This window comes from Phasianus colchicus, unplaced genomic scaffold (genome assembly GCF_987193195.1).
Source record: "Phasianus colchicus unplaced genomic scaffold, bPhaCol1.hap1.1 HAP1_SCAFFOLD_93, whole genome shotgun sequence".
NCBI classification, from domain to species: Eukaryota; Metazoa; Chordata; class Aves; order Galliformes; family Phasianidae; genus Phasianus; species Phasianus colchicus.
In genome coordinates this window covers 1-27,799 of record NW_028325264.1, presented here as the reverse complement: position 1 = coordinate 27,799, position 27,799 = coordinate 1, and the positions used below count along the sequence as shown (strand labels likewise).

Sequence of the window (27,799 nt, the reverse complement as noted above, 5' to 3'; positions counted from 1 at the left end):
CCTAAATTGTTCAGTATCTAAATATTTTACAAATCTGGGTCATGGATCCCTAAGTTCATTTGGGGAGATGCCTATGTGGTCACCCTCACAGCGGTATGTGTCCCTTTTTAAAGCCGGTGGGGCAGGAAGCCTCCTCTGCATCTCCCAGCATCTCTGGCCTTTGGTTATTACTAAAAGGTTTCTCTTTAGCTCCTGTTTCATCTTCCATCATCACAAAACAGCTGCTGTAAGGTCTTCTGCCCATTTGGCCTCTGACTAATCACACCTATCCTGATGTCTGATAGAGAGACCTCTTTGCGGTCTAATGGGAGCAGTGAGGGATTCAACAAAGGACCTTCCTTCCACTTTTAGAAAGAACTTTCATCAAAACGTAACTAAGCTAAGAAAACAGCTAGAGAACTGCTTACCATCTCCTTCAATCACGACTGCAGTGGAAACAAAACAGCTGAAGAGGAAGTAGAAACAACAAAGTTTTCAAGCAATGATTTTATTGACGGTAATTTCTCAAATGTATCTCAATAGCTTTCCTGTTTTATTTAAAATGAAATAAAAGGAGAAGGATGGCAAGTCTGATTTGGGTTTCCAATTGAATCTTGCGTCATCTAATTACAAATGGCTTCATGATATTAAAAATGAAAATATTTCTCTACATCTGCTCCACCCTCTACAAATATGGCTTTGTTTTGCTGCTTCCCTAATCCTGAACATCTGAGCATTGGAAATCCAGCAATGAAGAGTCACATATGCATTTTTAGTAAACATCCAGCTGAACATCTGTACATCCACTCAACACACAACTCTTCCCTGGTGTATGTTCTTGCTCTATCCTGACTGCAATACTGTTGCTAATCATGTCATGGCATTTATTGTCTGCAGGGATGCCAGCATACTTCAATCACCTGCCCTTCATCGCTGACAAATTTAGGATCCACCTGCAAATTTGCAGAACTCCCAAATGTAATCCTCCTTTATTTATCCAAGCAGAGATGTGTACACAACACCTTGCACCTGGCTTCCAAAGAATAAAGGTCTATCCATTATGGTGCTGGACTGCACAGTCAAGGGAGTCTGGAGGGAAACGGTACAACTACATATACCTCTTCTTTAAATGCTAGGTGCTGTCCTCTGACAAATTTAGTCTTTGTTAGTCTTCAGCAACCGGATGAAAGAGCTGCTTGATGCAGCTTATCTTAACACACAGTCATCTTAGAACTGCAGCTGTAAGGAAGACCACGCCATTCAAAAGCTTTGTGTTAAACCACTACTCCTGAGTGGCAAGTCGTCTTTATGTTCTTGGGGAAAACTGGGTGTCATTAGCTGCTCTCATTTAAACATCTGTAAAAGCTTGAAACAGCTCAACATAAGCAACACTAAGCTTGAAGAGCAACTAGATTCTGATTAGCCCAGCTATCCTGAAAATAAGAATTACAACTATTGTTTTGTACTTTTAGATCACTAAAATAACATTCCTTTTACTGTCTTTAACATTTCAACCCAAAAGTTACAAAAAAAATGCACTGAAGTGATTCTGATACGTTATTAATGACAAAGACTACATTTTCAGCACCACTGCATCTTGTGAAGAAAGTACATGCTACAGGATATTTTCACAACAAAAGGACTAGACTGCTTATCTTTATAACTTAAATGGAAGATAAAGAAGTAAATCTTGTACAGAGACTTGAAATATGAACTGTCACCTAAACTGCTTTAGAGATACTTACGTGGCAAGTAACTGGAAGCCATAGAAACATTATAATGCCCACTAGCACTACGTTTGTCACAGAACTTTACTGCCTTTCCATATATCCTGCTTCTCACTTGGTGACATTTTCTTCTGCAAGGACCTCGCAATGCTTCCTGGGACATCTCCTGATTTTAGCTCCGCAGGCAGAGGTCTTTTCTCAGTGGAAGATCAGGCACATCAAGGTTGAAAATGGGATTAGGAGATGCATTTGCTGATCACTGCTGCACACTTTTCTAACCCTTTCATGGAAGCTGATCAGCGATATTCCAGGTAAGTACGTTAACCTTTACACTTGTGAAAGACAACGTGTCAGCTGATGCTTACCTCCACGTGCCACTGTTTGCCCATAGCATTCACCACACGTCCTTCAACTGGTCTTCTGTGTGCTCCACAGATGGGGACGCCCATTTTGTCACGGCAGGTAAACCATGTAATTATTCTCCTTTCGGTTCGTGAGCATCAGCAGTGAATTCCTTCCTGTTCAAAAATTCATTAATTGAGAGCATGAATAGAACAATTTCAACTTCAGAGCTTCCGTAGAGATCATTTAATTTTTAGCACTTGTTTCAGTAACAGGATTTATACTATAATAATGTCTTTAGCAGCATCAAATACGACAGTTCAATATGATTATTTTTTTAAACAAGCTTGATTGATTCTGAGAAAAGCCTGCTAAGTAGGATGCATCAAATCTCTATGAAAATAGCTACGGAGCTTGTCTCAAACAGGTTAGAAAGCTGTAGTCATGCCTGGCTTACATTCTGGCTCTCTTAGCACAGGTTTCTTTTAGATTTACTTAAATGTAATTGAAGGAAAGAAAAATGCACTCCTCTGCATTTTCCCCGTGATATCAAACATCAGAGAAAGAAAAATATAAGCTGACAATACCGCTGACACAACACTACCGGTTGTTCTTCAAATCAGCCTCTGCCATGATAATGAAATGATAGCTTCCTTTGTACTAAAAAGCAAACAACTAGTGACGTGTGTTATATCCTACAATGCCCCCTCATCCATGCATCACTGGGGGATGTAAAAACATGCAGCTATGTATTCTGCAGCTGCAGAAGCTGATGAAACGAGATGAAGGAAATCTGAAAAGAAAAACACACTTTGTGCAACTCAACTAAAAGCAAAGAACATAGGCAAGATAATGACTGAAGCAGCTGAAGACAACCAATTTTCTGCCCTTTGTATTAGAAAAATAATGTCAATCATTTTGCTGCTATAAGCAAGTTTGCACTCAGATTTCCTATTTCCTATGGTACCACCCTGTGCTGCAAATTGCAGACTTTCATCCCGCCCCACTCCCATGTTTACCCTCAGCCTCTTCAGAAATTTAGATTGGAAGCTGGATGGCAAAACGGGCCCTAACTCTCTACATAACCACGTGTATTGCATTAAAAGCATGAAATCAATGGCTACACAGTTTACTTAAAAAAAAAAACAAACCGTGAAGGATCCCACTGAAATGAGCGCATTTATTAGTGAAAAAGGTGATAAACTGGACTCAAATTGGGGAACCCATGTTGGGAAAATAAAAACCTATTTAAAAATGACAAAACTTCTGCATCTGATTTGTTTTTAAGTGTCTACCACAGTGTATCCTACTCATCCTGAAACATCACCAGGTACAACACACACTTGACAGGAAATCCGGTGTCGAAGTAGACAAGTAGTTAATATTTTATGCACACATTTTAAGATATCCACTCTCAGTTTTGTGATGCATTCTTAGACCTTTTTCTCATAAAAGACACTTTGGTTACTCCATCTCAGCAGGAAAGCCTTAGGAACCATAACCATCCCTCCCAACTGTCATTCCATTTTCATCATTACCAGTGATAGAAGGAAGGGTGAAGACCCACCTGCCGTCATTCTTGACGAATCCAACTCCTGCCAATACTTGTTGGCAGATATCACAGCAGAAGCACTTCCAGTGGTTGTTCACAGCTTTAGTAACGCAACCAATAACGAACTCACCTGTAGGAAACACAGTAACAGGATGTAAAATGCCATGCTACACAAAGTTAAAAGAAGCCTGCAACTGAATCGCTAGAATTACATCACCATTTTTGCCTTGCTCCTCTTCTAGAAAAGGACACTTTTCAACTGTTATTCACACAGTGTTGGCTTCTACTCCACTAGGCCTAGAATCAAGGCTTGAAAGAGCTCCATACTCAAAGCACAACAGAACTGAGTTTGGATGGCCCTGACCCTCCTGCGAGAAAACTCCTGCAGTCAAAGTACAGTAGAATACAAAGACACACAGAGATACAGCAGGAGAATGCACTTGCTAAACAGCAAATCCAACACGCACACCAATTTCTGATCTACCACAGAGTCCTGTGCTGGGAGGCACTGAGGAAGTGAGAAAACTACCATTTCATATTCTCTGCTGCACAGCCATGCCAAACACTCACGCTGTTCTCTGCACGCACGCTGCAGCCAAGGCCCTGAGCAGCGCAAACGCTGCCTGCAATACGTCGGGAGCTCCGCCTCCTGCTGCTGCCAAAGGCTGACACCCAGCTCTGAAGAGCCTACAGATCAAACAGCTGCCAAAGAGAAGCGATCAGGCAGATAACAGGTATGAAGAAAACGAAGTCTAACATGCAAGTCTGTGGCATTCCCCTGAAGTCATAGCTTTCCAAGAATAAAATGCGATGGTCTCTAGAAGTGTCGGGAAAGCTTGAGGCATCGCTGCTGACTGCAGCCCTGCTGATTTCGGCTACTCTCACCACATTCAAGAACTGGAAAAGCCCACTTTCAGGCAGGATTCATGGAGTGCTGCAGCCCAGAAGGGTTTTTTCTCTCAATGAAAAGCCTTCACATTAAGCTTACCTGACATCGAAGTCACTAACTATTCTGTGAAATGTGGTATTCTTGAACCCACAAGCCTTTCTCCCCTGTGCACAGGGCCCTGAAATTTTCAGCTGTTCGAGGGACAATATTTGAAAGCAGCTCCGTGGTTGTGTGTCCTACAGGTTCGTCACTGGCAGAAACAAAACACACAACAACAGGGTTGGTGTCCTTTGACAGCTCCGCTGCCAGAGAGAGGTGGCCCTTCTGCAGCTCTGACAAGCTTTGCTGGCATTCTTCAAATCTCCTCTCAAAAGAATTGGCCAGTTCTTGAACTTTAGCTCTGACCCCAAATTGCTCTACTTTCACTTCACCATCTGAAAACAAATCCGAGATTTCCTTAGCTCTAGTCACTGCAGCCAGAGATCAGCAGCTTTTGTTCTGTATAATCTCCAGGGTAAAACAAAGCCAAACAAACTACAGAAGATACTGAAAAGAACTGTAAAAACCACTCAACCGACTAACCAGCATCACCTGTAGCTGTCCAAATTAAAACACTGTTTGATGTTTCAGAGGGCACTAAGTTCATTTCTTTAGCGATGACATGCTTTGCACACACCTCAAGAACTTGGTCCCTTCTCATAAGGATCCTGTAACACTTCTTCTGTGTATGGAAGAGGACCCTGAGCTCTCCAACACCGCGTTCCTTCCACTGAGCAGCATCTCTGGCCCAACTGTAAAATTTCGCCCTCTCTTTGAAGGGAATTCCTTCATCTTCTTCTCCAGACTACCTCCACCTAAAACACAGCACAGTAACGCGTGATTTCCCCAGAAGTTGTTGTCACCAACAACACTGTTACAATTCTGACATCATAATCCAAAATTATTCGATGTTTTCCTTTCTTCAGTGGCTTTGTACCCACAGCTCTATACTCATCATGCACTGAAGTGACCAAACAGCCCTGCCTTCTCAAAAGGAGAGAGCCCAACAGATTTCAGCCTTTGAAATTCATTTTTAAGCTATCAAGTGTGCCGGCATATTTCCCAGTGAAATTTCAGGTCTGCTGAATGATGTGCTGAGTGATAACCCAGCACTGTTAGCATTCCAGGTGTTCCCCTTATGAAGGCTGCTAAGTAACTTAATACTGGCATTTGATCAGAATAAGAATCAACTGAAAATAATAAATGGAGGCCTCACAGCTGCGTATCCTCCTCACTTTATATGTGCACATTACTGCCTTTTAACATCCTTCAATTAACACATCTTCCACAGTTAAAGAAAAGCTTGAAAGAACTGGAGAAACATGTGACAGACAAGCATTTCTGAAGGAGAAAGAGAGCAGGCAAGGCAAGAAAGAAAACAACAGACGTCGTAATATGATTAACGGATGAGGAAAGGCAGACAAGATATTGCAGAAAGAGGAAGACAACATTTTGCAGACTTCATCAGATTAACTGTTCCAATTAAAGGACACTACATACTGTTTTTTTGTGCTCCATCAGTCTTGCTTAGTCATTATACTAACCTGCAATTAAGTTCTATTCTTTACAGGAAGCCAAACTAGAAGACTACAGTCATTGCAAGCTTCTCCTCTTATTAGGCATACTAAGGTTAAACACGAAATCCAGACATGAACAACTGAGTTAAGCCTTACAAAGCTACATCAGGCTTCTTCAAGCAAGTTGTTCTACTTCCTAAAAAGCTGTATCACCACCTCCTGGTAAACTCTCTGACACGCGAGCAGTTTCTGTGGATTCTGCTTCTCCGCTGCTGGCAGCTGACTGCACAAATACTGTTGCTGTTGCTTCACTGGTTGATGGAGTATGTAATTCTTCCTTACTTGTAGAGACTGAGTCAGTACGATTAATAAAACAGTAAGCAAATAAGCCGTAAGAGCCTAAGATACAAACTTCAAACTACATTAAGTCTGGACACTAAGAATAATGACTCCCTCCAAAAAAGCCACATTTCCCCTCTCCCCTCCCTCCCTTCCAGAAATTGATAAATTTCTTCATTTATTTACAACAGCAGTACAGTAAAAACATGATAGTAAGTTCTCAGTCTCCAACTTTCCTATAGTGCTACTAATGTTTCAGAACAGCTAACTAACAGGGATTAAGGGAAGTGAACAACTGGGGAAAAACAAAAAAACAAACAAGAATTGTTGTTGGAAGGTTTCAGACATTCTTCATCACTCTTAAAACACACACAGCTTTGACTCAACAAGAGACTGAAGTACCTTTGAAGCAGTACGATTCCAAAACAAGCACCATTTCCCTTGGAAACTGCTCTGAAATCACTTAACTCTTACATACCTGCTAGGAGGAATTCTACTAGCCAAAGCTGTTTCTACTTTAGGAGGCAAAGCTGTTTCCTTTCTCTCCCGGAGAAACTTAAGTTCTTAGTAGTACCATAGTTCCAGTGCCAGAACAGACTTGAGACACAGTCAAACAAGCCAAGTAGTTTCTAATCTGCCGGACGCTTTATTTCTCACTAAGTGAAAATAGTCTAAGGATAATACTGCAAATTTATTGCCTAAACTTTCGTAAAGACTTGACTCGTACTTTTTCTTTGAGTTTTTACTTCTTTCTGAGAGCCTTCTGGACTGGCATCCTCCGCACTGCTACTAAAGCCACAGACAGACGTAGAAGGGACCTGTGGAGTTTCTCCGTTAGCCTTCTGCTCAGAAGATTTAGTTTCCCAAGCAGTAACACATTCACGTTTGACTAGGGGGCCTGCTGCAAAGCACAAAAGTTAGTGGAAAACAGCTGATAAGACAGCTAAATACTGTGATCATTTTTGGCACATACGTTATAAAGTAACCTAACGATATTCAGAACATCTTAAATGTAGAGCTTTTGAAATAACATCATTATGTAAAAAGACACTCATTCAGGATAACCAAGGAACTGTAAATCCATCACACTTGGGTTTTCTGCTGCTATCAAAGAACCTCCATGCAATAATGAAGACTTCAATCTTGCAACTGCCACTACAAAAACTAGCTTCCTTTGACATTTACTTATATTTCTGGAAGCTCAATACGTGCCACCTTTTGTTAGTACACAGACACTCACAGCCTCAGAAAGAGTGACTGGCCAAATGGAAGATGACAGTTTTTCTCAATTTAAATATTGTAAACATATTGTAAATGTTGTCTGTTGGTTCTAGTAGCACTATACACTTTCCTTTTGAAATTCAAGTCTCAGACCAAGAACAGGTCAGCATTTTCATATTGTTACAAGAATTATTGATGGCCATACGCCAAACAAAATACAGCTACAGAGAAGAGCCATATGGGTATCATCTACAGAGGAAAAGCAAAACCAAGGACTGAAAAAGAAAGTAAGAAACAGAAAGCAGTCAGCAGCAGCGTGTGCTACCGATGAACTTTGAGCATTTGGAACTCCAGATGGTATTAACCAGAGACTGAATAGAGCTTATTTCACAACACTTCTGGGAAGTACAAGAAGAAAAACCACGACAAACAAAGGCTCAAGCGACAGATGTGAAGTTACTGGAAAGGAATGGAAGCAGACAAGAAGGATGCCTCCTAGTTGAAGGGATAATTTGAGTTGAAGCTTAAGCACAACTGCTGTTCTCGTAGGTTACCAGTCAGAGCGAGGCCTTGAACACAATAACTGCCAGCTTAACACAAAAAATGCACTGTCAGCACTTCACCCTGACATTTTAAACAACGCCTCGTTGTTTAAACAATATTAGCATCTCCTGGTTCTAGCAGTACCAAACTCCTTCCCTACAAAAAAAAGCAACACTAAGATCAACTCTGACGCCCCGGACAGATTCCAAAATCCTACCTGCAACTCCCTTTCTCACTACAGAGTTGCACTGAGTCCTGCATAAGGCACGCTTCTGTTCTTACGTGCAAAGAACTACAACTTCATATTTACTCAAGTTGAACGTCTAGGATTTGAAGATTCACAGACGTGCATTAGAACTGAAAGAAATGACATACTATTAAGACAGAAGAAGTAATACACAATGACCAGCATTAACAAGTGACTGACTAATGAGCTGCACACTTGAATAAATTACTGGTTCAATTAACACTCACCTTTCTCCAGGATTTTAAACGAGAAGTTGGAGGGCCCACCCTGTGCCGAAGGAGCCGGCTGGGATGCCTCGCTCTCCCAAGGTTTCTGAGCAGCACTACAGCTTTTGGGTGGTTCAGCTACTCCCGCTTTTTCCTGCTCTGCTTTCCGAGATGCTGAAGTTCCTTCATCGCTCTTTCTTGGACGATTCAAGCTGAATCCAAAGAGGGAGCCGGGGGCTGAAGTATTCCCAAACGGGAATGTCTCTTTGTTACTGAAAACGCTCCTGACAGATTCAGATCTAAATACAAACTTCGGAGCAGAAACCTCCATTTTTGCTGGCGTTTCAGCGGTGCTTGATACCTCTAAAGCTTCTACGGTGGCATCAGAAGCATCACTACCATGGCCGAGGTCGCTTCTCACCCTGGTAGCTTCCTCCAGCACAGCTACAGCGTTGTTACCACAAGGAGATGCTTTGGCTGCATTCGTACGAGAAACATGAGATGTTACCAACGTGCCTTTCTCACGGGTGTGCTCACTCTTGTCCCTGTCTGCTGTTTCTTCAGACTGGAGTGTAACTCCACTACTTGAAGGCAGTTCGTTTTTGTCTTTTTCATCCATGTTTGTCAAGTCAGTTGTACACTCTTTGGATGGATCATCTTTCTTAGCGGTATTTTTACTGGACTCCTGTATACCAAATTTAAATCCACCGAGAGGCATCCACATTGAAAAATTACATCCTTCCTCTGCAGGCTTTGCTTCACCATCTGCAAGATTCTGAGAGGTACATGCTGGTGTTTTCCCTTCAAGTTTCAAGGAAAATTCTTGTAGAGATACTTCTGAATTAGTTTTGCTTGTATTCTGGCAAGTAACACATTTTGGGGCAGTGGGTTCATTTCTTACTAAACAGATGTCACAGTTCCACTGGCCTTCCTTTTTAGCAAAGGCAGATCCCAATTTGTCCTGTGCGACACTAACACTGGATTCTAGAGGTTTTAAAACCACACGTTTTGTGAAATAGCCTGGTTCAGGCAGTGGTGGATTTGTGCTTGCCTGTGGAAGGCTGTAGTTGTAGCGATCACCACCACCACGAGGCAAAATGATTCCAGCAGATGGAGCATCAAAATGCAAAGGTGCGCCATACGTGTCTTGAGGAAACACAGCAGCGCAAGTGTTTCGCAGAGGTGGCGTGCGGATTGCTTGTTGATGAGTGTATCTACGCTGCTGAGGTGCAAGTCCATCCATGCCACAGACAGGTGCTTAAAGAAAAAGCACCGTTACTTCCTTGTGGAAAAGGAGGAAAAGGGATTAGGGTGCTAAAGCCCATGCAACACGCACTCTTAATAGCAAGGCGTACCGTAAAATTACATTTCAACTCTAATCAGTTTAAACTAAAATCATACGTTCAAAACTTGAGTGGTATCTGAAAACACAGACTGGGGAGAAGCGTAAGCTGAATAGACTCATTTTTCTTTAGTATTTAAAAAGAAAAAAAAAAAAAAAAATCAAGCCCCCATACTATTTTGGGGAAAAGAACATTGCAGACAACGAGCAGAGGACATATGTTAGCAGGTTAAAAACATGCTTTGCTGGCTGTTTCTCCCAAACCCAATATCCCAAAGCTTAGCTGATTACGGAACTTTCTGCCTGTCTCCAGCAGACCTCAAGTTTAGTAAACGCTCTCTCGGGAACCGCAGTTATATCCTGCTACACACAGAATCAAAACCAGTTGTTTTCAACACATCAGTAGAAATGGCTTGAGCAGATTCGTATGTCCTCACCTTTGTTGGTGCTACACTGGTTGCAGCAGTTCTTTGAAGAGACTGTGAGTTACAAGCAGGTGACTGGCTACAGTGAACAGATGGGCCAGAGGTAGCAACTGAAAAGGAACACCAAGAAAAGAGTTTATATCCAGTTTTTGTGATTACTGACTTGAGTGAACTTTCCCAAGGGACCAGTTTTACTCATTCATCTCAGAACACTGCAGAAACATTTTAAGAAGTCTTACTCCGTTTAGCTAAGTGTTCAATTAAAAATTCAGCATCAACTTACCCCTTAAAGGAGCTTCATGAAGATTTTGTGCTCTCCGATAACCATCTGACACTGTACCTGTTTCATAGCTTCCAGCAGGCCAGCAGTGAGATGATACATTTACACTGGAACTATTACGTTTCATTTCCCATATTTCATTCTATTAAAGACAGTGTTTCAATTAAGAGCATGTAAACGTATTACATCGGTATTTGGAGGAAACCTAAGGAATGATCCCTACGCTCCTCTGCTATTTTAAAGCATGTTCAAGGTCTGAGACACACACAAAAAAAAGATGAGTTAAGTGCTGCAATAATCTATGATCTTCCTATGCTTTACGAAACTGAGACTGTTCCCTGAAGCTAGAAATAAACCCAGAACAAAGTAGCTAAGCTGAAGAAAGCACAACTTTCTGCACGCACAATCCTCAGGATTACTTCCCATATCTGAGTACCAAATCAGAGTTTGTAGGCAACAAAGTTTTACTCTTGAACTCAGTTTAAGCAGGTGTTTATAGCAGTTCTCTTCACTGAGTTAAGAGGTAGCCTGGTAAGTGAAGTTCAATGCTTGGGTCACAAAGTACTTACCAGAACAAAAAGATCAACTGTTCTGCATCGAATATAGTGACTCAAGTTGTTTACCGTTAAAGCTTCCACTTGCTGACCCATATCGTGGGCTCACTCAGGAAACTCCAGTGGAGTGGATCTTCTGAAGAGAGAGAGAGAGAGATCCTTCCCCACTTGTAGTCAGCTCTTAAATGGGTCTAGGAGAGGTGGAGCCAGGCTCCACCCCTTCCTGCAGCACAGGTGAATTGCTTTCACCTGTGCTCCCAGGGCTGACTCATTGCTCACCTCAGGTGATTAATCAGAGGTTCAGGCCTTGACTCAGCAGTTCCCATACAGTAATCAAATAGGAGGAGGTACTAAGGCAGTTCAGTATCTTCCAATCAGAGTTTTAAAACTCAGAAGTTCAACAGAAAGATACTACCAAATCTCAGTAGTAGCAGTACAATGACAAAAACAAAAAAACAAAAAAAATAAAACCAACCACAACCCATCAACACACAAAGCCAACTGAAACAAAAAACAAACCAACCAGCTAACAATTCATATGTAAGCCTGTGACATACAACCCCTCTTACTCTCATCTTTGAATAATCCATCAGTACCTGGGTGTCCACACTATGGAAATGTCTGAAGAGAGGATACGCAGGTTCGGGAATACTTCTGTGCTTTTTGATAGTTCTCAAGCTAAGCAAAATTTTCTTCCAGTAGTAGACGCTTCTTCCAATATATTCTTTCTGGTCGTGGGAGTTAAGGCTAACGCCCTGTTGAAGAAAGAGAAATTCAAACTATCGCAGAATATTTAAATAGAGTGTTATTCATACTTATTCTTCTCTGATGCAGTTGAGAGTAGTGAGGTAAGAGTATTTGACTAGAGCAACTGCCTTGCATGACATCCCATCAAAATTAGTAGCAGCAGTTCTCAATACTACATTCTCATCTGATTTTATTTAGTCTATTAAGTTTGCAAAATTAGAGAAAAACAGATGATACTTATTTACAGATAATCTTAACGTACTGTTTTTTGCAGACTTCTTGCCCAATGTATAATTAAGGCAGGCTGAAGGCCGTGTTTCTCCAGGGCTCACACAGTACTTACTCCGTGCTGTACAAGAAGCTTCAGTTTGGTTGCCGAGTCTGGTCTGAATATCAAAAGAAATATTCCTCAATTAGTATTCCCTCTTTTTCATCTGTTCACACGTCATTTGTTTGATGAACATAACAAGCAGCTTCAGTCCTAAGCTAGCTCTTCTTTACAAATGCACTGTCAGAAATGTAAAGCCCATTTTTATAAAGTTCTTCAGCATCTCACACCCCTACAGCAAAAAACATTTAACATTTAAAGGACGTCAAACAAAAGGAACTAGTTTTACGCAACCTATGGGAATCAATTCAGAAGCCATCTAGAAGGTTGGTTCCAATATTTCCAAACTGAAGAAGCCTTACTTTGTTTTTTTCTGCATAAGAGCACAAACAGCATCCCACCAGGATCTTTGCTTCTCAGTACAGAACTGTTTGCACAGCAGCAATGGTAAGAACAGAGGTTGATGTGTGCCACGCTGAGTATTAAACTTCTCTTGCAGTTCTAAGTTGCTAGTGAACACCATCCCGAGTAAAAAAACCTGTTTTGGTGAAAATAAACAAACAGAAGGTATTAGGTAGCAAAAAACAGGCATTTAAATGCATTTAAGAACTTAGGAAGCTTGCTTACTTCAAGGTCCAACAGGCAAATGGACTCAGGAGCATCTGTTTCCAGTCTCGATGTCTCTTGGGGCAAGTGAAAGAGTTGTTGTAATGATCTGCGCAGCGGGAATAACACTGACATGGAATTCCACTGCAAGCCAAGCCATGCAAGGTGCTGGAGACTACCACTGTGCATCCAAACAGCACCTATGCAAAAACAAGGGTTGCAAGAAGCGTCCTCGTTAGGAAAGGTATCATTCTACTCCTGTTACACTCAAATTCAAAGCCAGACTTCATCATCAAGTTAAGCCTAAAAAATGGGAAGATATCATTAGTTCACAATTCATCCTGGAATTATTTCATTTTTATGCCTGTCACCTGTGTTCATAGATTACACATAAATAATGTGGGCCTTCCTATCAGCACTCACCAGCATACAAGCACTTTCCAGCTTCAATTGGAAATGAGTCAGAGCAGACCAGAAGACAACAGTGTGGAAGCAGGAAGTATGTGAGAAATTCTTCAGAACCTGGCATGATGATACTGCCCCTCAGCTACAGCTGAAAGTGAAACTTCTTGCAAAGCACCCTCTGATTAGGGCAACCACAAGCAGCTATTACAGATACTTGTCTTTTGTTGCAGATGAAGCACTTGTAGAAGAACCTCTAATACAGAGTCATGCTTACGTTGAGTTTAAGTAGCATCTCTTACCAATATTGTATTTACTCAGTTCTCCCTGCTCTGGTGCTTGGGGACTGACATCTCCCATATCATCTGTGCTGAGAAAAGACCTCTCTTTAGAAGCTCCACTCCCAAACAGGCTTTCAAACAATGTAAATAAACCACTTCTGTTTGCAAGCTTCCACAATCTCTTTCAAGAAGTCTTCCTTGCCGTGGCTTAAGTTCAGCAACATATGACCTAGAAAAACGTAATGTCACATAAGAACACTCAACTTAAACAAGGACTACAATATTTGATGCAGTGGGCTGTTCCTGCTGCTTTAGGCTGGGAATCTAGATTTCCCCTTATGATATTTACAAATCAAATTTACAAATACAAATTTCTAACTTACACTCTCCCTATAATTAAGTCACCCTTTTAGCATATGGGCTGACAGCAGTCCCAAGGCATTTTCAAATCCAGTTCTCCAGAATTACTGTGTATTTTTATTATAATGACACTGCAATTGTCTTCAAAATAAGTAGCTGTCAGTCTCATCTATTCAGGAACAATTCAGCCTGATGCCTGGTGTTTTCTTTGTTTTCATCTAGAGCCCACAGGATAGTGAAGACTGAAAACAACTACCTCGGCTTCACCAAAAAAATTTTTAAAAAAATGCACCAAACCAAACCTGTTGGAACAAAGAAGGGAACAAAAGTGACAGGAAAGGAGCAATATTTTCTTTTATACTTGGGACTAGCAATGCTTACAAATAGTATATTAGTAGGCAGAAACCAGCAGACTAGGAGACACTGAAAGTTAAATTCTATCTTAATGTCCTGGAAATAAAAAGAAAAAGCCCATTACGTGTCAGGATCAAACCGCTCTTTTGTATTTCATACGTAGCCAAAATACAGAACGTTTGATAGCATGTTCCAAGACGCCAAGTGTGCTCTTTAACAAGCCATTAGCTCTGACATTAACTGCTCATAAAATGGAACTACGGAACATTTATAATTCTTAGTTTTTATTACCAGACTGGCTTTTTCGGTCACAGGCCAACATTTCCAGCGCATCTTGCCCAGCACGATCTCCTCTTATTAGTTTTGACTTTGGTTTAGGAATCTGGCAAAGAAAGAAAAGAATTGCTACAGCTTCTTCTCAACAAAAAACAACTCACCCTCATTTAGTCTTAAAAGTTAGGAAACAAGCTTGTTTCTTTCCTGAAAAGGACACAAGGTGAGTAACTGAACAATTGCAAATAGCTGTAAGAGCGCACAAGAGAAAGCGATGTTTTGAACGCAAGCACTTGTGCAAAAGGGAAAGCTGATTTTATTCCATAAAGCAAAGAATTAAGCTTGATCAAGCTCTGCTGCTTACACAATTAGTATGTGAGAGCTACTCAGGTCATTCCCCTCCCCCCCATACCACTAACCTTAATATTAGTTATTTTAGCTGCACTACAGAGAAGGGAATAGTCTACAGGAAACACACTCATTAGCCCTTAAGAGTCATTTTACTTCTGACAAGTGAAACAGATGAGATTTTCTTCACAGTACTTGAAATCTTTTAAACAAGTATGGAAGGGTAAGATTTGGCCAGGAGACAGCCTTAAAAACAGTAGTTAGTTTTTGGAATGCAGGCGTTCAGTGCGCGTACAGTGAGAGCATCCAAGAACTGCAACAATTACAGGCACAAACTGAACAGTGACTTACGTGGAAACTTTTCAGACAACACAATGCTGCGAGTTCACATGCATCTCTCCATTGTGCCTCGTTGTTCTGGGCCGTTTTCAGCAGGAAAGTGCCAGCGTGCATGTAGAAGTGTCCTTTCATTTCAAGGAAGGTACGAGACAGCTCATCAGGTCCATTCGCACACAGCTTCACAGAGTGAAGCACACGATCAAAACTGGAACATAGAAAAGATTCATTTTCAACCAAGTCCTGGTCTCCCAGGATTTATACTAGACCCCTATCACTGAGTCTTCTCTGAGGCCTTTAGCTCAGACACAGCTTGCGGATCAAGCCTAGCAACATTTGCTCTTTGCAGTTAGTACAGAGGAACTCCTCTTCCATCCATAAAACAGCTACTCACTGAAAATGATGCCTGCTAGAAGTTCGGTGACCCAGAAAAATATTCAATTTTTTCCTTTTTTTTTCTTCTTTTTTTAAATAAGCAAAACAGTTAAAAGAGTACCTTTCAAGGGCCCCTCTGCTTTCTCGAACATCTCTAGAAGCAAGCGTCATTTTAACCAAGCTAGAATAGGCCAGCAGATGATCCTTCTTGACAGCTCTCCAATTTTTTTTTTTTTTTAATCAGCCTTCAAGTCTCGTACTGATTCAAGATATTCCTAAAGAATAAAGTTCATCACAGAATGAGGAACCGCCATCCTTCTATGAAGGCAAGAGTTTCTCCAGAACATCTTGCTACATAATCCAGTTTCCCAGGTGAGATGTTAACGTATTCTTCAGCAGCAAAATTCCAGGAACTATTTGCCTCAGCAATTCCCTCCCTGATGGAGCTGCTGTATCTAACTTAGTACCTCAGCTAGAAACTAAACAACTCTTTAAGGCTTAAGAAAATCCTAAATAAATCATTGTTTCCGCAGACATTACATTTAAAGGAGTTAAGCCACTTGAGAATTAGCTGCCATTGTAACGATACTAAGAGAATAACACCGGTTTCAAGGACATGGGAGATTATGACAGGATCAAAACATGATTAAATACCTCAAATGTCTTTACGACGCACAAACACCACTCCAAGCTGGAGTCTACAGGTATTTTCCTCTCCGCCTCCTGACAATGAAGCACAGCATCTCTTAATCTATTATTTGAACGGTAGAGAGCAACCAGTCTGATGTTAAGGTAGGGATCGTCTGGTCTCGCATAGAGCTCGGTTTGAGTCATATCAAAGAGCTGATTCCAGCCATCTTCGCCTTTACGCTCCAGTAACTGCTCCTATCACATACGAAGGCAACACGTTGAAATTTCATTCTCTACGAGAGCCTCTTCAGCAACTACGTTACCTGACTGTTTTCTCATTGCCATTACAGACTACATTACTCAAACTGCTCTGGAAAGCTGGTAGGTGCTACAGAGAGTTTGACAAACATTTTAGAAGTGAGGGAAAAAAAAAAAAACAAAACCAAAACCCAAAGCTTTAGAGTTTGCATCTTGTAGATGCTAAGTTAGATGCTAAGTTAAGACTGTCAAACCATCTGGTTCAAAGATGCCACACGTCAATACAGAACAGCTTGTCTAAAAAAATAAAATAAAATAACATAACCACACAAAAAATCCCAAAGCACAAGCCTCTCAAGACTTCAATTTCATTGCAGTTGTGCTCCAGAAAACTAACACCTGTACAAAAGTGAGATTGTATGACTGAAAGCATTTACACAGTATTAGGGAATAACAGCATCTCCTACACTTGACAGTTTTCAACTCAAATTAAAAAAAACTAGAAAGCAGTGTAGTCATATAATAGAGACAATACTTAACCTATCTAATCTTGACCTCTTGGATAATATTACTACCATGGTTTTCCTATCGCTTGACGCAACTGAAGTTTCTTCTAGGCACAGAACAGAGATCAGAAGCTGGAATTTACCTTCAATCTGTAAGCAGCAGGATTCCCAGGGAAGAGCCTGGCAGCTTTCTCAACCCAGTACTCTGCTCTTCCATCAGCGATGTCGTTACTGCATAGTAACTCTGCAATCTTCAGTACAAGATCTTTCTGCATTGGATTCAGCTCCACAGAACGCTGGTTTTCCCCATGCATACACATAAGAAAAAAGGTTACTAGTAACTTGATCTTGCAGTCCACGTAGAACAAGAAAGAAAACATGTCAAACATGTCCCCCATTAAACAGACCCAGCAAGTCAAATTAGAACTATCAATAAATACTTTCTCACTGCTTTAAGAAAAGCCTCCCTTTTGAAAGGCCACCATTGGTTTGTAACACCCAGACAACTGCTGGAATTCAGAACACCGTAAGAGAAACAATGTCAAAACCAGCTCCTCTACCACCCGCTGCTGCTCTACTCAGACAGCCAGACCAGGGGTATCTCTAGCCTAACCTAATACGGAGGCTTCCGGAAAACAGAATTAAGTCACAAAGACTGATGGCACTCAGTCACTGTGCTGGCAACAAGACTTTTGTGTGTATCCTCTCCCTCCCCGGTGCCCGAATAATGAAACACAGACTGTGAAGTTCACATTTATATGCTTACCTAATCGGAACTGTATTTGCCCCGTTCCCTCTACCTCTGAGGAAACAAACAAACAAAAAGCCCACCGCTAACAAGAAAACAAACAATGCAACTGAAAAACACTCTCAGTCCAGTCTTTCAGTAGCAGCCGGATTACTGCTGTCACCATAATCCCTACTGCAGAATTCTACAGGGCTCACATATTCTTAGTCCAAAGGGCAGCGGGAAGAAGACTATCAGAGCAGGAAGCACAAAGATCAAGTCCATTTACAAAGGAATAAAGCAGGACATCAGGGAGGTGAGTGAGGTGCTTACCTTGTAACACCCAAAAGCTTTTTCCGTGTTATCCTGAGCCTCGTAGATCTGTGAGCTTTGGGATCTCTCTCTCGGACACTGAGATAAATAGATGTATATCTACAGAGTAAATAAAGAAAAACCAGAAGGATCAGTATTCCTCAGTATTACAAGTCCCCCCACACCTTGCAGCTAACGTGGGACTTTAATCTGTCACACAGGACAGTTAGCTGTATTTAGTTCAAGGGGCTTGATCTAGATCTTCAAGTAAGGCACAACATTATTGCTACACGTACAGATGTTGCATATTTGCCTGCAAGCACTGGCCTTCATTAAATAAAGCAGTAGCTCACAGAAACTGTAGGAAGGACGTAACACGATGGCATACAAGACATTTCTACTGGATGGGTTTTTACAGCACCACGCAACTACCCATGCTTTAAGTTGCTGTTTTAGGAAGATTTAAATGGCACCACATTCTCCCATTTGCTGCTACCTTAAAACAGCATGACAACGGTCTTCATTTCTCCACTCTACTTCATTTAGCTTTCCCATCACACTTTAAAGAACAGAACAACATACGTAACGTTTATTACCTCTTAGCAAGTTCGTATTCTTTTATCTCAAAGTACAGCTTAGCAAAAAAGAATCCTTTTAACGATCTCTGAAGAAAAAAAAACAAAAGGTACATTTTAAATATACAGTACTTTTGAAGTAATTGAGTAGGGAGACCCTTCTTTCCAGGGGTGCATAATACTTCCAAAGGTGTCTTCACAGCTATCAGCTCCAGTTCACTCCTTGTAGTCTGGGCTTTGTTTTTGAAAGACACAGGAGTAAGAAAATAACATTTCTTCCCAGTAACTGGCAAAGGCTACCAAAGCGAAACTGAGGTTAGTAGCAAAGCAAGTCCTCACACTTGTTACTTTTCACAAGCACACTTCCGACTAAAGAGAGGAGAATGGGGTCAGCTACATACAAGCTGTTTCTCTTGCAACCTATCTACGTTGCAGAAGAAAACAAATGCCACAAATCAAGCTCCTCCTGTCCATGCTTCTGTCACCTTCCTCTCTCGCCTGCCCCGCCTCCTCGTAAACGGGGCTGGAAAGGAACTTCAAAAGAAACGCCGGCAGCCTCGCACAACCCTCCTCTCCAAAATCAACGCAACAGGAAGACCAGCAGCTACTTCCATCACCGACCGCGCTCCACAGCCAGTCGTTCCAGAGAGCAGGGGATCACCCGGCTGCCCAGCCACCAACGCAGGCAGCAGAGCTATTTCCCCCCGCCTCTCCCTCTCTTCCTGCCGGCGTTTCACAACGCCGTCGCACCCACGGCAACAGCAGCCGCACAGCGGCCAAACGAGCCCAAAGCCGAACGGCACGCGTTCCCTATTCCGGCTCCTCGAGAGAGGGAAGGCCGGAAGCCCGGGGACCGTGCCCACGGAACGGGAGGGAGCCGAACTCCGCCCCGCCGCCGGGCTCCTTCCGAAGCCGCCGAGGGCTCAGCGGCTTTCCGAGGCGCGCAGCTGCGGCGAACCGCGTTTCCGAGGAGGCGACTCCGCGCCCGCCCGCCGGCAGCCTCCCTCGGCTTCGACTCCCCGCCGGAGGAGCCCGCCCTCGGGCCCGGCACCCGCGGGAGGGGCGGAGGGACGGGGCGGGCGGGGAGCGGCCCCCACCGCGGCCCGGGGAAGGCCGAGGGAGCGCCGCCGGCGGCGCCGGCCGGGCCGTAGCACTCACCGCTCTGGGAGAGGAGGCGGCGGCCTGCACGGAGGCGACGTACCGCTCCACCTCGGGCCTCGTGCGCCGTGCCATGGCCGGGAGAGGGAGCGAGCGAGAGGGAGCGGCGGAAGGCCGGCGCTCGCGCGCCGCTAAGGGAGCTCCCCGCCGCACGCGGCGGAACGCCCTCCCTGCCGACCGCGGCGACGCGCGACGTCACAGCGCGGGGCGGCGCATGCGCGGCGCCGAGCGGCCGGTTCGCGCTTCGCGCGGCGGCGCTTTGAGCCGCGGGACGTCGGGCCGCTCGGCGCGGGCTGCCGGGCGCCGCGAGGGGCTGCGCGCGCCGCCGGTCCCGTCCTCGGCCGGCCTGCCCTCGCGCGTCTTACGGAGCTCGGCGCGGTGAGGCGTACCGAGCCGCTCTCCTCACCCGTAGCGACGCGCCGCGGAGAGCGGAAGCGTCGTTTCTGCGTCGGGTATTGGAAAGGGCGGTTGATCTGAAGAAGCGCGCTGTGGCGCATCCTTAGAAACAGCTGATGTGAAAAGTAGAAGTTCCGTGCGCACATTAGTAACGTGTTTTAGAAACGCAGTTACCGAGTTAACGTGAGAAATCCTTTCTCACAAAGCTGCGGTAGGCTCTAGATGTCCTAAGCGATGTGGGTGTAGTGTTCTGAACCGGGAAACCCGCTGTGAGGTGGTTCGTTAGGCCAGCAGAAGTGAAACACATTGAACACGCTTTCAAGGAGCCAGGGCCTTTGCACGAAGCAGAGCTGTCCCACTCTGTGGGAACCTCAGGGTGCCTCAGGCGGGCTCCAAGACACTCCCCTCTGTCCTCCTTCCCAGCTTATCTCTGTGCGAGGACAGAGGGATGACCAGAACAGTGACCAGTGTAAAGGGCACAAATGCTAGGGGTAATTAAACAACTAAGAGCTTATGTTTCTGTGCTATCTTGGCGCCTGCCTGTCACGTCCCAACTCCTCACGGAGTGAGACAGTCCGGCCTTGTGTAGAGGCCCTGGCTTCTCTGATGTTTGCTACATCTGTTTTTCTCTTGCTGGCAGTTTCTTATCTAACAGAACAACTCTACAGTATGTTTTCTAATCCCTAACACGCTATACTCGCATTGTTTGGACCATTTAACAACTATTCAGTTTTGCAAGAAAGAATTAATCACATAATTCAGTAATAATGTTTTAAAACATACCGCTAACATATACGGTATTTTACTTCTTAGATCACTATTTCTAAGGATAAGTTACAGAATACAAATGCATGATGTTCTACTTCTTCAAACCAGCTGCTCTTATTAATGTCAAATGCAGAAACAACATTCCATTTCCACAATTCCCCCCTCTTTTTCTTTCAAAGTGTTGATTTCTGCAATTCCCTTTTTTTTTCTTTTTTCTTTTTTTCTTTTTTTAAAGGTACGATTCTAAAAACTTCTTCATTTTCTTCATTCTCCATTTCGTCTAATATCATCATTTTATCCGAGTGCGGTGGTGGTTCCACTGCTGTTTGCTTAGGCAGCGCAGTTTCTGTTAATCGCTGCACCAATCCCCCCACGCAGGGGATAATACAGCAACCGACGGCCGTCAGGACTCCTGCTGCCACAGTCAAAGAAGTAAATAAGGACACAATCATCCCTTTCCATTTGCCAAACCAGGACTCCAAACACCCAGTGAGGGAATTACCTATTCCTGAGTTTTCTGCTAATTCACTGGCAAGAGTAGTAAGCCCCCGTAATGCTCTAGTTATTGTGCTAGCTGGGGCTGTGTTATTTGTGATAAAGGTACAGCATTGGGTGCCCAACATCACACACACACACCCTTTTTCAGCTAATATCATGTCTAGGGCGATCCTATTCTCCCAGGCCATCCTGCTTGTAGCATCCAATTGTTCTGCAATTCCCTTTATTGCCTCCTTTGTATAGTTTATAAATCTCTGCTGATTGTAATAGATGTAGTTTATACAATCTACATTTTTGTTAATTGTCACCCACCAGAATAGAGATTCAAATCCTGCAGCAATTGATTTCTAGCCTTAAATTCATCAGGGACACCTCTGGGCACCCCAATTGAGTCTTTATATATTGTATCATCATCAAATGGGGCCCCTAGGCTCCTTCTGTTCCTTTTGTGAATGTGAGATAGATCCTTCTCAAATGCCAGAGTGAACGGTATAGCCAGTTGAACAAGTGCACAGGTACCTCCCCAATGAGATGGGAGAGTGGACCGTAAGATCTTCCCACCGCAATGCCACCAGAGATCCGCTCTGGGGATTCCCAGCCTTGAATAGTTCCCCGCCAAATCCTTCGTAACATCCAAGGTTCCACTGCACAGTGAGAAATTCCCTATAGGCCTGATAGCCCTCACACCCTGCCTTGAGAGACAAGCTGTATGGCCATAGAGAATGCAGGAGGGATTTTGTCATCTATCTCTGATATCCGGGGAAACAACAGGGAGAGTGATTTTCAGGCTTCATTTTCCCAGGCTGTTTTCTCCTGGTACAGGGCAACCATACATTGCATCCCTTGGGAATCCTTGGTCCACCCCGGAGGAAGGGGTACTACCTGAGCTACATGCCATCCCAATGCACAAGCATTGTCGGAGCTCGGTGGGAGACAAACACACGACCACAGAATTGATCAGAAAGTCTCAACTTTAATCAGAAGGTTGCGTGCATTTATGTTGGCGCTAATGAAGCTCATACACATTGCAAAGCCCGAGCTCCTGATAGGCTCTTCAGCTACTTGTTGCCCCAGCCCTTCTTTGTACTTTTTGTGATTAGACCATGCCATTCATCTTTCTTATTTCTACATTCTCCTGCCTTCCTACACATCCTGTTAGTTTGCTCAAGGACTCTCTCCTCGTTAGCCTTGTTTACATCCTGTTACATTGCTCAAGGACTCTCCTCTCATTAGCCGAATACTGTCTGTGTGGCCTTTCTCAGCCAGCCAGGTCTCAATCACGCTCTCCACACCCACATTGTTCAGAACATTGAAAATCTACTGCAGTTTTGTGAGGAAGAATTTGTTAGGTAATTCAGTAATTATGTTTCTAAAACATGCCGCTAACATATACAGTATTTTACTTCTTAGATCAACAAGGATAAGTTACAGAATACAAATGCATTATGTTCTACTTCTTCAAACCAATTGCTACTTTTTAATATCAAATGCAGAACCAACATTCCCTTCCCTTCCCTTCCTTTCCCTTCTCCCCTTTTTTTCCCTTCTTCCCTTTTTTCCCCCTTTTTCCATTTCCCTCCCCCCTCTCCCTCCCTTACTCCCTCCCCCCCTCCCTCCCTTTCTTCCCATTCCTCCCTCCCCCCCTCCCTCCCTATCAGCCTGGCTCTCACGCTGTTGTCCAGATGCCCGTCTTCCTTTTCCCACACCTCCATGCTCTGCCCACATCCCCCTGTTTGGCTGCATCTCCCTGCGGATGTCCCACCCCACAGCCCCACTCACAGCCGCCATCCCCGGAGCTCTGCCCTCCCCCAGTCGCTCCCCCACCTCCCCAGGAGATCCCTGAGGGCTCTCCGTTCCCCCCCCACCCTTCTTCGCCCCCCGCTGCCCCTCGAGCCCCACTCGGGCTTCAGGCCGTGCGTGCAGGCCGCGCTGCCACGGCGACAGCGCGCCCCCCCTCCTTGCGGCGCGGGAAGCCGTCCCCGCGGCGACAGCGCATGCGCGGCGGCGTCTCCATAGCGACAGCGCCCCGGCGCGGCCGTTGCTTGAGCGACGCGCCGTCCCCGCTCCCCGCGGAGTGACGTCATCACGCGGCGACGCGAGGACGCGGCCACGCGGAAGCGGAGTGGGGCCCCGCGCTGCTCCAGCGCCGCGGCGCAGCCCCGGGACTCCGAGCGCCGCCTCTCCTCCGCCTCAGCTTCTACGAGTGGGTGTTCGGGGGCGGCGGGGGCACCGGGGCTGGGGCCGTCCTGTCTTGGCCGCGTGGGTCCTCTGCTGCTCAGGGCCTCTGCTCGGCGGCGGGAGGTGCCCTGTGCCTCCCGCCCTTCCCCCCCACCCCCGGTGTTTCACTGCCTTCCCCCCACCCCCCCCCCCCACCCCCGCCGCGGGTCGCCCACAACCTCCCGAGTCCCTCAGTCTGACCCCTGGGCTTATGCTTTCCCCCCCAGTTCCCCACCTCCACTTCCCCCATTCTCATCGCTGGAGTCCTCTTCCACCCGTCCCCTCAGTTCCTCCGTCTCTGTCTGCCCCTGTTCCCCATTCTGACCCCCAGGGTTCCGTGTCTATCTGTCTCCCACTCTAATCCCTTGTGTCCCCAATCTCACCCCCCCACGAGTCTTCTCGTTTTCTCCCCTAGATTTGTCTGCCCCCCGTCCGTTCTATCTGACCCCCAGAATTCCCTGTCCCCTCAAGTTCCCCTGCTCCAATTCCCATAGAGTCTCCTACCATCCCCTAGTCCCCTCAATTTACCCCGCAGGGTCCCCTGTCTTCCCTTACTCCCCCCGCTCCTCACCCCATTTCTGACCCCTACAGTCCCCTGTACCCCCATGCCCTCCTCCCTGCCCTCTGGAGTCCGTTTCCCCTATGTTGGCCCCCAATTTCCCCCAACTGGACCCCCTTCATGTCCCAAAGAAGCCCCCCCCACAACCTCCCGTTCTCCCCTCCCACCCCTCCCTCCATCCCCAGACCCCCTTTCCACTCATGTGGTCAGCCTTGTTCTCCTCTTTTCATTCCCCTCACTCTCTTCCCCCAGACTCCCTTTCCACCCCACAGAAGCTCCACACAACTCTCCAGTTTCCCTCTTCCACCTCTCCCTCCATCCCCAGCCTCACTAGCTCATTTCTCCCCCTCCCACCCCCCGCTGAACCCTCCTTATCCTCCCTTGGAATCATGCAGAAGGATCTGCAGGAGAAGTCCTAGAGAGGTTTGGGTGCATCCAGGGGGTTCAGGACTCAACCCGAAGAGTCTGGAGATGTCCCAGGTGGGTTTTGGGTGTCCAGGGAGTCCCCAGGTTGATCCCGTGGGCCCCTGGAAGGATCTGTGAGCTCCTACTATGTGTCCAGGAGCACTGAGAAGTCCCTGGGCTGATCTGAAGATGGTCCCAGTTGAGTCTGGTACGGTCCAGAGAGTCCTCATGAGGGTCTGAGTGATCCTGGAGTCATCCAGAAGGTCTGGGGATGTCCCAGAGAGGATTTGGCGGGTCTGGGGAGTTCTCATGTTGATCCATGGGGTCCGTGGGTTCATCCAGAAGGGTCTGGAGATGTCCCAGAAGGACCCCTGTAGGGTCCAGGGGGTCCCACGTGTGCCCAGGACATCCTCGGAGGCATTCAGAAGCAGCTCGAGGACTTCCCAGGGGAAGTGAGGACACCGCATCGTGGTGTCACATCCCCAAACTTGGGGACACTCCCAGAGCGTGAAGTTGGGGACAGCCCTATGTCATCCCCACAGTGGCACACCCGAAAGCTGCGAACAAACCTGTGTCACCCCAATGGTGTCCCACCCCGAAGTTGAGGACACCCCTACAGTGTCACGCCATGAAGCTGGGGACACCTCTCTGTCACTCGAATGGTGTCACACCCCAGCGTTGGGGCACCCCCACAGAGTCAAACCCCAGGGCCCCATCCAATCTAACCTTGAGCACCTCCAGGGATGCACGGGGCATCCACAAGCTCTCTGGGCAGCTGTTCCAGCACCTCACTACTCTCATAGGAAAGAACTTCCCCCGGACATCCAACCTAAATCTTCCCTGCCTCAACTTCAAACCATTTCCCCTTGTCCTGCTGTTATCTCCCCTTTCAAAGAGTGGACTCCTCCTGTTTGTAGGCTCCCTTTAGGTACTGAAAGGCTGCAATGAGCTCACCTTGCAGCCTTCTTTTCTCCAGGCTGAACAAGCCCAGCTCCCTCAGCCTGTCTTTGCAGCCCCCTGATCATCTTTGTGGCTCTCCTCTGGACCCTCTCCAACAGCTCTGTGTCTTTCTTGTCCTGGGGGCTTCAGGCCTGCACACAGTACTGCAGATGGGGCCTCGCAAGTGCAGAGTAGAGAGGGACAATCACCTCCCTGTCCCTGCTGGCCACCCCTCTTCTGATGGAGCCCAGGATCCCATTTGCTTTCCGAGCTGCAGGAGCAAGCAGCACTTGATGTGGGATTTGGATGTGGGATTGGGATTGAGATTAAGAATGGCACTGGGTTACGGACGTGGGATTGGGAGGTGGGACTGGGATATGGGATCGGGATTGGGATGTGGCTCGGGGTTGAGATTAAGATGTGGGATTGGGATGTGGGATATAGGATTAGTGATACGGGATTGGGATTGGAGATTGAGATTACGATGTGGGATGTAAAGAAATGTGCTCTGTTCACAGATGGATTGTGTCCTGTTGTGGGGAAGCGTTGCAGACAGAAAGCTGCTGTGTGGAGCCCCACATGATGAGCTGCAGAGGCCGCTGAAGGAAAAGGAGAATCAAGGCAATGTGCAGAGGTAAAGGCTGTTCAGCTGGCCTCAGATGCTGCTGAACGGGAGAGGTGGCCAGTGCTCCATCTTTACACGACTCATGGATGGTGGCAAGCGCCTTATGGGGGTGGTTCCAGCAGTGGGAAGAAAACAACTGGCGGCCCAAATAGGGCTAAATCTATTTGGGTTGCTGAGCTGTGGAAAGACATTGCTGCCCAAACAAAGAATACAGGTGTAAAGGTGTGCCATGGCGATGCTCATGTGCTCAGCAGTCGGGCCAATGAAGGACAACAAAACAACCGTCAGGAAGATCAAGCTGCCAAAATTGAGGCTTCGTTTATTTTCCCTTGCTTTGCTTTGGTTTGCTCTTTTGTTCTTCCTTTTCACCTCTGCTTCACATTGCTTTGCATTGCTTTCTAGTTTTCTTTCTTTGCTTTGCTTTACTTTCTACTCTGCTTGTTCCCGCTTCTTCCCTTTGCTTTTGTTTTATCTTTTTTTTTAGTTTTTTAAATTTACTTTATGTTCTGTTGAGTCCTTTTTCCTTTTCTGACTCGTTTAACTCAAGCCTGTTCCTGTGCTTTCCTTCTGTGCTTGGCGCTGTTGCAGTTCTGTCTCAATGTCACGAGTACCTTTGCATTCCTTTGCACTGCTTTTTAGTTTTCTTTCTTTGCTTTGTTTTCCTTTCAGCTTTGCTGGTTCTCTTTCCTTTGCTTTTTTATTTTTTTCTCACTGTTTTTTCATTTACTCTTTTTAGCTTTAGTTAGGTTTTTTTTTCTTTCCCTTTCTCTGTTTGAATGCTTTACTTTGCCATGATATTGCATTCTATGGTTTTGATTTTTCTTTGCATGTCTTTTTTTTTTTCTGTGCTTTTCTTCTGCTCTTTTTTTATTGCTTTATTTTTCTTTGTTTTTTAACCAAACATTTGTTTTGTTTGTTTCTTTTGTATTGTTTTGCTTTGGATGTTGTTGCTTTGCTTTGCTTTTTTTTCTCTTGTATTTTTACTAAAACATTTTAACATTTCTTTTATGTTGATTTGGATGTTGTTGGTTTTCTTTGCTTTTTTTTCCCGTTATTTTTCCTTACTGCGTTTTTCTCTTTGCTTTCCACTGTTTTCTTCATTTTGTCATTTTTTTTTCTTTGCATTTCTTTCTTCCCATTATTGTTCTTTTTCTATGAGAATTCCTTTTCATCTTCCTTCTTTTCAAAAGATTTTTCTGTGCTATCTTTCACTTTGATTACTTTTTACTTTCTGTTCCTTTTTTTTGTTTTTCCATTCCCTTGGTTTCCTCTTTTGTTTTTCATTCCAAATTTGCTCATTGTTTTTTAGTTTTCTTTCTTTGCTTTGCTTTCCTTGGCTTTCTTGTTTGCTCCTTCTCTTTTTTTTCCTTTGCTCTGATTTTTTTTTTTTTTAATATATATATTTTTAACCTTGATTAAATTTTTTAGATTTCTTCCTTTCCTTCTTTCTCCCCTTCCTTGTCCCCATGCCTGCCTGCTTCCTCTTACATTGCCTTTACTTACCTGACATTAGTCCTCTGGATTCTTCATTTTTATCTTTCCTTTGCTGACTTGTTTAACTCAAGCCAGCTCCCTCTGCTTTCCTCCTCTGCTTGGTGCTTCCTCAATGGCTCA

The 27,799-nt window shown here is 44.9% G+C and overlaps 1 protein-coding gene and 1 pseudogene across 24 annotated transcripts; both read right to left on the bottom strand.

Moving 5' to 3' along the window:
• Positions 1–468: 468 nt before the first annotated feature.
• On the bottom strand, positions 469–9,853 carry LOC149911535 (uncharacterized). Of its 24 annotated transcripts, none has more exons than XM_090133694.1 (6): positions 8,623–9,853; positions 7,112–7,285; positions 6,073–6,396; positions 4,171–5,343; positions 3,616–3,730; positions 469–2,224 (listed from the first exon to the last, which is right to left on the bottom strand). In XM_090133694.1, exons 1-3 carry the CDS (start codon positions 9,842–9,844, stop codon positions 6,242–6,244), a joined length of 1,551 nt encoding a protein of 516 aa, XP_089989820.1. In that variant the 5' UTR covers positions 9,845–9,853; the 3' UTR covers positions 469–2,224; positions 3,616–3,730; positions 4,171–5,343; positions 6,073–6,241. The 24 variants fall into 24 exon arrangements, 18 of the variants coding, with proteins under 18 accessions (XP_089989820.1, XP_089989821.1, XP_089989812.1 ...); XM_090133695.1 differs by having other exon boundaries at positions 6,202–6,396; XM_090133686.1 differs by lacking the exon at positions 6,073–6,396 and having other exon boundaries at positions 469–1,412; positions 1,725–2,224.
• A 262-nt stretch (positions 9,854–10,115) lies between these two features.
• LOC149911534 (ranBP2-like and GRIP domain-containing protein 3) lies at positions 10,116–19,977 on the bottom strand (annotated as a pseudogene).
• Between the last annotated feature and the right edge of the window lie 7,822 nt (positions 19,978–27,799).